This window comes from Protobothrops mucrosquamatus, unplaced genomic scaffold (assembly GCF_001527695.2).
Source record: "Protobothrops mucrosquamatus isolate PMUCROS unplaced genomic scaffold, P.Mucros_1.0 scaffold533, whole genome shotgun sequence".
Classification (NCBI taxonomy): domain Eukaryota; kingdom Metazoa; phylum Chordata; class Lepidosauria; order Squamata; family Viperidae; genus Protobothrops; species Protobothrops mucrosquamatus.
The window spans coordinates 625,096-637,879 of NW_015386840.1; the positions used below are offsets into that span (position 1 = coordinate 625,096).

General features: G+C 38.7%; 1 protein-coding gene across 5 annotated transcripts in view; it reads right to left on the reverse strand.

Moving 5' to 3' along the window:
* The window catches only part of SLC1A3 (solute carrier family 1 member 3), a 34,289-nt gene that overhangs the window by 15,592 nt on the left and 5,913 nt on the right, over positions 1-12,784 (reverse strand). For 3 of the 5 annotated variants that reach the window (XM_015816954.1, XM_015816951.1, XM_015816950.1), the window contains exon 2: positions 3,732-3,869. The exons of the other annotated variants lie outside the window; for them this stretch is intronic. In XM_015816954.1, the coding sequence (XP_015672440.1) occupies positions 3,732-3,869 (138 nt within the window). The remainder of the gene's footprint in view (positions 1-3,731; positions 3,870-12,784) is intronic. 5 annotated transcript variants of the gene reach the window in all.

A 12,784-nucleotide genomic window follows, 5' to 3' on the forward strand; every position in this document is an offset into this window, starting at 1 on the left:
CCTCACCACGGCCTCCTTTAGGGCCGCCGGGAAGACACCCTCCTGCAAAGAAGCGTTAATAATTCCCTGGAGCCAGGCTCGTGTCCCCTCCCGAGCTGCCAGTACCAGCCAGGAGGGACACGGATCTAATAAACATGTGGTTGCATTCAGCCTCCCCAAGACCCTGTCCACATCTTCAGGAGCAACAGAGTCAAACTCCACCCATACAACCGTCTCAAGACCTGCTCCCGTCTCCTCACCCTGGGCCAACCAGTCAGAGTCCAAGCCTTCTCGGCATAATACAGTAAGCTTGGTGTTAATCTTGGTTAGAGCTTTTTGGCCAGGTTTGTTAACTATTGGATAAGTTTATAATGCACAAATAGTCTTCAACTTATGACCACATTTGGGATAGAAATTTCCATCATACATTGATATATTTATAAGGCGAGGTATCACATAACAAGACCCAATCTTACAACTATTTTTATTGCTGTTAAGTAAATCACCTCAGTTGTTAAGGGAATCATGTGGTCATTAAGCAAATTCAGCTTCCCCAATTTATGTTGAAAACTGGATAGGAAATTGTTATCACAAATTGTTATCACATGATTGCAGGATGGTGCAACTGGTTGTAAATGTGAGCTAGTTGCCAAGCACCCAATTGTGATCGTGTGACTGTGAGATGATGTGACATTTGTAAATGCAAGGGGAGGTCATAAATTGGCTTCTTTCAAGGCTGTCCTAATTTTGAACTGTTGTTAAACAAATGAATATAAATTGAGGATCACCTGTACAGTATTGCACGAACCATCTAATCAGTGGTGGGATTCAGCCAGTTCGTACCACTTTGGCAGAACCGGTAGCTAATTTTTTGTTGTCCAGGCCCAGAATGGACTTCCGGAAGCGGCATCCACATAGAGAACCGGTTGTTCACATATTTGAATCCTACCACTGCATCTAATGCTTAATAATTCAAAGAACCAGGTTCAGAGTGCGTTTGAAAACAATCTCTGTCTCACACAGAACCTTTCCCCAGAGTAAGCACTATTTTTCCAATATCCAAGAAAGAGCTTCCTTTTCCAGCAGTTGCTTTAACTAGGATAATTATAAGTTACACAAAACAAGTCCAGCTTTTACCACTCTCCTTTATTTTATATCTGTAATTTTAACAACTTTTAAAAAACTAATTATTTTCAAATTGTGCCAAAGACCATTTTAGCCATGCCACATATCTCTTTTCCTCTTAAATAATAAAGCATGGAGATGAGGATTGTACCCACCCTTCCTAAGAATTAAAAATGGTTAAAAAAAAATGGCTACCTGAATATTATGGCTTGTACAAAAAACATGCAGTCTTAAAACAGCATTAGAATCTTTTCATCTAATGTGCCTGGAAAATCCAACAATATTATTATTACTTTAAAAGTAATCTTCCCTTTCATTTGTTTTCTTTTCTACTCTAAAAATCTCCATTGTTTTACTGGCAGTTATACTCTCTTTCCTTCTTAGCTCACAAGCCAGTCTTTTTGAGAACTGAAATGTGCACAACAGTTACACATCTGTGTTTGTGGAAGGGGGCAGTGGGAAGTTCATACATTACCAGCTGCTTTCAAATAAGTCCAAGTTACCTTAGGGGTCCCTTGATAGAAGGTAGCCAATAATATTAATAAACATCTTTCCCTCTAAAACAGCACGCTGAGGCGAACTTCCAGTTTCAGAGGGTTTTCTGCAAGTATTCTCTGAGGGAACGTGCTACAGCTTTAATTTTTGTTGTTGCTGTTGTTGCAATATTACAAGAAAATGCTTTGTAAAAAAAATTGTAACTCAGAGGAATATGCAGGAGACAAATACAGCAGCCATTGGAGGTCTTTCTGGGATTTGGGGAAAATTGTGCTTACTGAGAGAATGAGATACTTCTAGAATGGCCCAAAGTGGTTGTGTAGGAAGGCCGAGGATCACATCAGCTGGGCAATTTTTCAGAAAGGTAATCTTTGGAAAAGGTAAGAAGAGCAAAGCATGACAGGGCAGGTAGGAGGGCCAAGGCTGTGTAACCTGGCAGAGCAGGCCCAAGGCTGTCGATCCAACAGGTCAAAAAAGCAGACGATCTGGCAGAATGGGAAGCTGTCCAGAGGGTGGCTACATGGGGAGGTCCTGGGAGGCCCAGCAGAGGCCATGTATTTAAATTTATGAGCCTTATTTATTGTTTTATAGTGTGTTTTAATTGAATGTAAGCTGCCTAGAGCAAGGCTTTTCAACCAGTGGTACGGGTACCACCTGTGGTACATTGGCACCTGGCAGGTGTTACGCGACCATCCTAGAAAAGTGGTAGCAGCCCTCCCCTTACTCGACTTGGCCACCGTCGTTGCGTGTTCGGACTCGCTCTCTACCGACCTCGACGTCCCGACAGTCCCGAGTCGCCTTCGCGGTCCTAGTCGCGAAGAAGTCCTGACAGTCCCGAGTCACCTTCGTGGTCCTAGTCACGGTCCGAGGTCGACCTCCAGCCGCAACTAGGACCGCGAAGACGACTCGAGAGAAGAAGCGCCGATCAGCTGGAATGTTGCAGCATCTCCAGGGTCTTGTGATTTACATTCAGATGCTTGGCAACTGATTCATATTTATGACGGTCACAGTGTCCCAGGATCATGTGAAGTGACCAAAACCTGCTGCAACCAACCAGCAGGCGGGGGGAATAAAAACCAAACACCCCCCACCCCACCCTCGCTGCCAATCCTCAACAGAAATGCTCACTACAATGAAAACCTCAGACAGGAGGAAGAGCGCCACCGGGTGGGCAGGCAGGTGTCTTGCTCAGCACTTTTTTCAGTGCCATTGTAACTTCGAACAGTCACTAAGCGAACTGTTGTAAGTCGAGGACTACCAGTACTTCATTACTTTTTTCCTTTTTTGGGGGGTCATCAAGTTTTTGGCACCTTGCTAGGCGACTGGTGGTAGTCGGATGTTGCCATATCCTAAAAGTGGTACAATGGATGAAAAGGTTGAAAAGCCCTGGCCTAGAGTTGCCTCTGTTGAGATGGGCAGCATAGAGGTACAAGCAAGCAAGAAAGCTAGCTGAGAGTGTGCTGCAGTGTAAGCTTGGACCTAAAACAGAGCATGGGCCTGCGCCAGGCCTTCTGTATCCTGAGGCACCCCATGCTCTGCTTAATGACCAGCACAGTAACTTAATGACTGCAACTGGGAGAATCAGGATTGCAGTCATTGAATAAGGAGTCAAATAGGTGCCTCACTTAACAACCACAACAACTTATGACATACCACCACAACAAATCAATTATAATCAATTAATGAATAAATGTTTTATCTTAGTTTTAACTGAAGTTGTTGGTAACCGAATCTTTCAGCTTCTGTATTCAAGCAAATATTCTGCCACAGAGCTCCTGTCCTTTCATTAAATAGCTTATTTTTGACTTAATAATCACTGTCATGAATTGTTATATTACAACATCACATTCTAGATTCTTTGATGCGCCTAGAGCACGGGTGTCAAACTCGCCATGTCATGTGATGTGTCGCGACGTATCGTGACTTTTTTTTGCATTGCTGGAGCTGGGGTGGGTGCAGCCTCCGTATGATGCAATTGGCCCATGGGCTGGCAGTTTGATACCCCTGGCCTAGAGTATATCCTTAGATACTGTTTTTTTAAACAATACACATATTCACACAAAGAAGAATGTTCAACTTGAATGACAGTAGTAAAACACAAAAAGAAATTAGAAAATAATTTATACCAGTACCTGTTACTAAGCTGGATACAATGAGAGGCAAAACCAACATTTGCAGCATTCTCATTAACAGTTCACCAGGGAAGGAAAAATATTTCACTTCTCGGTAGCTGAAGTGATAGGATCGGAGAGAAAAGCCAAGGATGATACCTAAGAAAAGAGAAACCATGGTGCTTTATTCTTCTGCAAGCATTATATAAACACATAAATTTGGTACAGCTGGAACTGACAAGAACATTCACAGATACACCGAGGGCAGAACTACAAATTCTCATCACTTTGATGTTGGTTGCAACTGAGTTGATAGACTCTGGGGTTTGTGAGGCAACAAAATATTTTCTGCTGAATTACCTAGCTCTCAGGACTTCCAGAAAAGAAGGAAATAGTGTAAAACTGATTTTCCTGAGGTATGAATGTGCTTGGACTTCACACACTTAGGGCTTGCCCTGAAGAGAAATCTTCACATAAGCTTTTATTTTCTTCTGAAAACTTGATGTACAATCGAGCTATTGAACATTGATTCTCATTATACTCTTTTCAGTAGTCTACTTTTTAATCAGAAGGTAGAGTAACCCATATACTAATAGTGCAGTTCCATGCACTATTCAGAAGCCCCAGAGAAAACAGTGAAGTTAATTCCCATCTAATCTGGAGAGGATTGCAAATGCTGCACATTGCTCAATTCTGTTTGTGTTTTAGGAATTAAAATGGTTAACCCATCCATTCTTTTGATTGGAAGTGATGGAAGGGTCTTTGTAGGCCATTCATGGTTGGCCCTGCTTTTCCTTTCCATTGACCACAAGAGCAGTTGGTATGCAGCTGTACAGTTCTGAATGATTGTACAACTCTTTTATTTTATACTGAGCCAGCCTTACACAAAAAGGGGACTTAAAAGAGCACATGTGAACTCATGCTTATTCTGAAATTTCAGTACCATTCTTTTCACTATAAGTACAAAGAGTAACCCACACAAAAATGAGAAGCAGTTGGGGGTGAAGTGGATGAGGTATCAGGCTACAAACTGGGAGAGCATGAGACCTCCTTAGGCATGAAATCCTGCCTTAGGCATGAAAGCAGCTGGGTGACCTTGGGCCAGACTCTCTCTCACAACCCTAGGAAGGAGGCAATGGCAAACCACTTTTGAAAAACCTTGTCAAAAAAGCTTCCAGGACTATTCTAGGCAATTGCCTAGAGTACAAAACTTACTCCAAGGCATCATTTTGCGAGATGGGTGGCATATAAATTTAATAAATAAATAAAGGCACACACAGATATACACACACACCAAAATACCCACGCAAAGTTTTAGAACTTTACAAATTCCTCTCTGTGTTCTTGCAATTACAATACCAATTCACCAATGTCCTGCCTTTCATTTTATTAAAGGTACCGTGGATGCAATGTTATATTCATTCGTGTTTGACAACAGAGCAATGACTACAGGTAAAAAATAACAAACAAGGCTAGTTGGAAATCAAAGGGAGTCTGGTATAGATTCTACGTATATACAGAACACCCCTACTCTACAAAGGTTTAAGTTTCCTAACAATTTGTGAGCCTATCTGTGGAACAAAGCCTTGTAAGAAATCTCCCAAAAGTTGTTCTGCAGGTTTTCTCCTGATTTCTCACATGGAGGGGGGGGGGGGAGAGGAAGCTGGCATTCAAAATGAAGACAGGAGGAGCACATATTTCCAAAAGACAAAGAAATTCTAATGCCCTGATTTTTTTTCAGGAGAACAATGCATTAAAAGAAACTATCCAGGTACACAAGCTAAACAGAGACAAAAATGAAAAAGCTTGCAAGATGTAACTCTGTACAATCACCAAACTAAACATATTTTTGGTTCTATTTTGTACTTCTTCATGTTAAAGGGGAAATATAAATGCGGAATTCTGAAATGCAATTCTGCTATGTTAGTAAATTTAATTAATAATTTAAATATTTTGATTAGGGAACATGCAAAATAACAATATAAGGAATATATAGTTATTGCATGATTAACCTACAGATGTCAATACCAATCTTAAGTAAGATAGGTTGCACTCTAGCAGTATTTTTCAAATTTAGCAACTTTAAGATGTATACACTTCAACTCAGCAGAAGACTGGCTGGGGAATTCTGGGAGCTGAGATCCACATTTCTTAAAGTTGTCAAATTTGAAAAACACCAATCTGTGGCATTAAAATTTAGAACAAAATTATATTGATATTCAAAGCACAAATATCAAAAATTGCTTTCTTACTATTATTAGCAAGCCAAAATAAATGAAAAAAGATTAAAATTACAATATCTCCATTAAAAACAAATTTCATAATTGTATCCTTAAATAATTGTTTCTTGATCAAAGCACTCAACCAATCTTGTATCTGAATAATGATCTGCTCATTATTATTGTGTATTCCCACAGTGTTAAAAGCATGGAATTTCCCCTTTCTGGTTTAGCATTATATGAAATCATTATTTCTTGTTTAACAAATTGTTGTTGTTTTTTAAATCCTGCCTTAGCATTATAAAGTAGTGCTTCCCAAACCTGGATCAATTATCCATATTTGGGTAAAAGTGATTTTTCTGTCAGTAAAAACACATTAACCTATTACCCAATCACAATAGGGACATTTAAACTGACTTAAAGTGTTTTGCCCACATTGGGTAAATAGGACTTTTTGATAGCAATTTTGAGAATGAAAGGAAAAAGCTTGGGAAGCTTTGGTTTAAAGTAATGTCCTTGTCTCTCAGAGAAAATTTAGAGGGTAAAGCAAGTGAACAAGAACTTTGTTTCTCTTAAACCAGGTAAAAGGAGATACCTGACTCCAATCAGATACAATTATATACATCCAGGGCCCTTTTTCAGTACAGGTAGTCCTCAACTTTCAACAGTTCATTTAATGACCATTCAAAGTTACAATGTCACCGGAAAAAAGTGATTTATGACTATTTTTCACACTTATGACTGTTGTAGCATCCCCATGGTTACGTGATTTATATGAATCTTGACAACTGACTCACATTTATGATTATTGCAGTAAGTTGAGGACTACCTGTAGTCCTTCATGAGATTAAAAATGTATGAGCAGCAAATGAGCTTATATTTGCTTTCCCCATCTGCTTCATTTGCATTTTATCAGATGTATCTGGGAAAATACCAAGAATTCTTTTGCTTATACAGCTGAAATCACTTGAGAGGCAAGGAGTGGGATTCCTGACCTGTGCTTCCCCTCTCCTGCCTCTATGAACTGGTCCCACTGCCATCTACATAATGGAGGAGAAAGCTTGATAGGGCATGTACCTGCTCACAAGCTCTCTGCATGATTTAGATTTTAGAACTCTTGAGAGCCAGGTTGATATACAGAGATAAAGTGCTGAACTAGATACCAGGAGCCTGTGGACTAGATGTCTCTTAGGCATGAAAGGTGACTGGGTGACTTTGGGCCAGTCCCTGTTTCTCAACCCAACCTGCCTCATTGAGTGGTTGTGAATGGTAAAATACAGGTAGTCCTTGACCTACAACCAACTATTTAGCAACTATTAACTATTAGGTTAATTAATCACTGATCTCAAACTCAGATCTTCTCTAGTTTGTTGGTGTTAATGAAGTGAAATGCTCTAAATACCACTGAAGAGACAGAGCCATAAATCATGGGCCTGTTCTCATATGACTTTAGCCATGTCACCATGAGAATACTAGTTGCCTTCCCAAAAGCAAAGATGGATTTGAGATGGGAAGTGAACAGAACCTTGAAGTAGTGGAGAATATAGCAGGAGACCAGATACTGAGTATATTACATAAGAGATTCAAAAAAATTGTTTCAGGATCTGATATGTTGCCAGTGGGGAAACAATAGATGGTGCATGGGTTTGTATTCTTAAGAATTGTATTGTTCTCCCATTAATATCCAGCTAAGAATTTTTAGTAATAACTATCAAGCAAACTTGAAATTAAATGTGGAAAGAATGAAGAATAGCCTTAAATTGTTATTCTTTGATGTTTCTGTTATGTTTTTGTCTTTTTGTCTTCCATTCATTGATTTCTTATACTATTTCTCAAGGAGTCTGAAGCAGAGCAGAAAAGTCTATTTCTAGAAAAGGTCTTCCAATATGTACACAGAAACAAAGCTAAAGAACTCAACATGAAGCAAACTGAAAATTTGGAACCAGATTTAAGTTCAGGAGAAGCTGAAGACAGCTAAGAATTTTAATGACAATATAATAGCAAGGCAACTGTTTTGTATAACTGAGCTACTTAATGTCACAAATTGATATTTTCTAGGGTGCTATGACAACTAAAGTAATTTCTTTTGGGGAATCAGGGTGATATGATGTCTATACATGTATGTGTTTGAATATAAGTGTCTTTCTGTCAATATGGCACCTCTAAATTTTCCCTGAGCATTTCCCTTTGATCAAAACCTAAAGCCACAAAATTAAAGAAGAGTTCTCAAAGTTAACATTATTTTCAATTACCTCAAACATTAATTATATCTAAACAATATCAGACAATACTGCTTGCTAGTCTTTTAACTTGGATAAATGAGAAACCCCTGTAAATAAATTGACTGCTATGTCAATTCATATATTCTAGAGGTCAATTATTCACATTGGTTACATAGCCTACCTTATATATTGATCCATATTTCTACAAATGTGTATGATTCACTATACATCCATTCTGTGTCTCGGTCTATTGTCTTACCCGGCAACCTTTTTTCTATTCAACAACTATTTACATGATTAGAAGACAAAAATCAAAGAATTAATGGACTTTTTGAAAGAAGTATGGGGTCTATTACTTACAATTCCCTTTGTAATCAGTAGTATTTGCAGATACCTGGTGTTGTCTAGCTGATAAACCAACATTTAGTTATCTGCAAAGTAAGACATAAAATTGTATTGGTTGTGCTTTTGGATGACCTCTGCTAGGAATGGGATGAGGGTAGTGTGTATGTTGATGATACGCTCTTTTATACATCCACTCTAGACCAACTAAGTGATGTGAAAGTTCTGTCTGGAGACTGTGATGATTTGGCTGGGGAACAACAGGTTTTAACTCAAGCCAAGCAAAATTGGGTGGCTTTGGATATTGGGGCCTTGCATAAAACTGATGTTTGGTAATGAAATGTCCACAAGAAAACAACCAAGCCCCAAGGACCCCTCAACTTGAGGTCCAGTAAGAATCTTCCTATAAAGGTTAAGACACTCTCCCATTGTCTAGGCCAGACATGTCAAACACAAGGCCCGGGGCCCGGATGCGGCCCGCAAAGTGGTTTCATGTGACCCGCAAAGCCATCCTGGAAACAGTGAGGGAATGGCCCCTGCTGCCTTGGCCCTGGCCCAGGCCGGCCGGGAGCCAATGTACAATTTTGTGATGGCCATCTATGCTGAAACGCATTCAGTCTTAGCTCCACAAGGCCATCTGGAAACAGCGAGGAACCAGCCCCTGCCATGTCGGCCCCGCCTCCTGGGTGCATGCTGGGGAGATGTCACCTTTTGTGAGGAATGAAGAAATGGACCATGCCTTGGTGCTTGCCCTGGTCCCACCCCCTTCTGCCAGAGACCCTCAGATCTGTCCCACTCCTGCCCAGGCCCCCACAGGAACCCTTGACACGAACGATATCGAGCTGGCTATGCCCACCCAGTAGGCAACACCCACTCCATCCACGCCCATCCAGTAGGCCGCACCCACCATGGCCACACCCACCCGGTTCCCGAGGGCAACTGCAATGCTAATGCGGCCCTCAATGAAATTGAGTTTGACACCCCTGGTCTAGGCAATATAATTTTTTTATTCATTCACTTTCTAGAGTTAGTAGATTTTTTTAACTTACAAGTTTAGAGCTGAGAAAAAAGTGACTGGTCCAAAGTCATATTGCAGGTTCTGTATGAAAGCATGCTGTCTGGGGAATTCTGGGAGCTGAAGTCCAGATATTTTAATTTTAAAGTTGCCGAAGTTGAAAAACACTGCACTATACTGGTGAGCTGTCAAGTTTACATATAAACACACTGCTTGCATCATGCTTGCCTGATGCAAATTTCATGGCAAATCGTGAACCAGAAAGTAATGGAGTATCAGCATGTGCAAACCATCTTTTTACAATCAGTTTAATTTTCCTTACAATGTTACCATGGAAAACATACTTTTTAAATACTAGAACCACACAAATAAAAATGAGATGAGATAACATCAGTAAACTTTCATTAAGGTCATCCAGGAGCCTTTCATGGACCAATAAGAAAAGTAAGAAAGTAAGAACACAGGGATGACTGATTATGCCAAAGGATCATCTCATCTAAAAACTAGCAAGAAGTTCTTGAACAACAACACACACAAACAAAGAGTATTGTTTTCCATTGTTGGAGTAAAGGGAAAACATTTTTGGACCACCAGCCACACTAGATCTTTATATGGCGTGCCAAGACTACTCTTTTTGAAATAAACAAAGCATACACACGTACAACCCAACAACTCCTTCCAAAACTTAATTCTCACTTAACAATTTCAAAAGCTTTAACTTTGTCAAAGAGCTAAAACTGATTGAATTCCATTTAAATTTCAGTTGCCGTTGCGGAATGGGTCAGGAACACCAGTTCCAGTTTGTCTGAAACCTTTCTAACAAGTGGTGCTCCGAAACAAGGAAGGCTTAATGTGAGAATGTGGTGTCCCAAAGTTGCTTTTTCAAAGGCAACTACACTTTGTTTTTCCTTGAATTGAACTGAAGAAGCTTCTTGGATAGGAAGTAAAACGTCTTCAAGGAAAAACAAAGTCCAGTTGCCTTTTGAAAAAAAAAGCACTTTTGGGACAACCATGACCTGGATGACTGAGAATCTCCATAGACAGTGAGAATGTAATATTATTACTCCCTTGATTAGAAACTACTACTGTTTGCAACCACATCTCTCAAGGGTAATTCATTTGGTCTTTTTATTCACTCAGTGCAAGATTATTTCTGCATATACTATTGCTAATCTTGGTATCTTACCACGTTATATCTGTGCAGTTAAATATTCCCTATTTGAATAATTTTGCATTTATCATGTTTAAGTTCACTCTATTATTTTCATCTAATTTCTTTAGGCTACCAAAATTATCTTGACTTTTATTTTTTTCTTCCAGGGTATTAGTTATCTATTCCAATGTTGTATTTTCTTTTGATCTAATAAAATTAATATTCTTTTCATCCAAGGCATTAATAAAACTATTGATGAGTAGAGGGTCATGACTGAATCTTGAGGCATCTCACTACTTCTCTATGGTTTGATGATTTGATGATTTGATGATTGGCTATTGATGAGTACTCTGAATATGATTCTTGAGAATATGGTTTTTGATAATAAACTGTCACATCAGCCAGCCTGTACTTGAATAGCTTGATAAGAAAAATGGCATGGAGTACTCTACAAAATGTTTTGTTGAACCTAAAATATAATAGGCCCATAATAACATTCTACTGAAGATGATTCTAGATCTATACTTTGCAGCATTTTTCATTTGATGACAAATCTAGAATTTCATACAGTATTTTATATTTAACCACATTTGAGCTTATCTTATAATACTATATTTCTCTGACAGTATAATAGGCCAAGTTGATGTTTTCCCAATTTTTATTCATTGTTACAATAAACCAAGATCTATACAAATAACTGGTATGCAGTCACTCTACACCATATTCTGCAAAGGTAGTTGTTGGACTAGATGACCTTCAAGGTCCCTTCCAACTTTACTATTATTATTATTATTATTATTATTATTATTATTATTATTATTATTATTATTATTATTATTACTTATTGTACTGTAGTTTCTTATGCTGTGGTGAACCCAGAACTGAGTTAAGCACTTGCATACAAACAATCAGAAATCAGCTTTACAAATCTGGGTTTGTTACTATTTCACCACAGTTCTGATGTGAAATTCTAGTTGTCCTTATTACCAAATCCTAGCCTGTTGGCTGGTCACAAAACAAGGAGGCAACTTGGCTGTATATGAATTGTTTACATCCTGATTTTATTAAGCCAGAATTTTTAGTTCATAGGGACATATGCCATGCAATCTTTTTCCTCTTTGGTTACAACACAAACAAAAGAGAGAGGGAGAAAATCCAGATATCAATAAAAAGCATTTGGGATCCTTTCCTTTCTCTTCACAGCCTGCTTCCCTCTCTTCGCTCTCTTTATAGTCTGCAACAAGGTTGGTTGCAACCAGCTACCTTCAGTATATTATTTTTAAAATTATTTTTAAATTACTAATTATTTTGTTCAGGGCCAAAGTCTATTTTGCAACTCATAAATGGAAACAACAAAATCCATATTTTAGTAACATGTTTGTGGAACAGTGGCATAAATATTTACTTATTCATTTACTGAGTGAATGAAAGAAATATCTACAAAGAAATGTCTAAGTTCACAGATCACCTGGAACCTAGCAAACAGAAAAGTAAACATGGTAACATGAAGATACATTATTTCACTAACCCAAGAACCCCAGTGTAATGCTTCCATTACGCAATGGATTCCATGCATGTGTAATCATTTTCAACCTTACTTGTATTTGTAGTGGTTGGTTATGCTAGTCATATTCTCATGTGATGATAATTCCTATTATCCTCAGCAAAGAAAATACAAGATTGGATAAAGGGTGCTCTAACTGTTTCCCCAAATTCAGAGGTTCCAATGCTTTTTTTTTTTACTTCTTCAAAAAGTACAGATGCTCTGAATTCAAGGGAGACTCTGGTTATATATCTATATAGTTTCTTTGACATTAAGGCAGGGCCTTTTTTTTTGGAATTTGGTTTCAACTTCCCAATGTGGTTTATAATACTAATTTTTCTTTGATTTTCCTCCTCAACTACATCTGATTGTGCTTTTTAGGGCGTTACAGGGTTCTTAAGCCACACATAAGGGGAAGCATTTAATTTGAAAACACAATATTGAACTGCTCATGCTCCAAAGCATATATGATTCTTCCCATCGACAAGGCAAGAGAAAACTACATTGGAAGTTAGGTTGGAGAGCACAGGAAGAACCTAAACAGAGAAGAAACAGACAGGAACTAGAGTCATAGAGGATA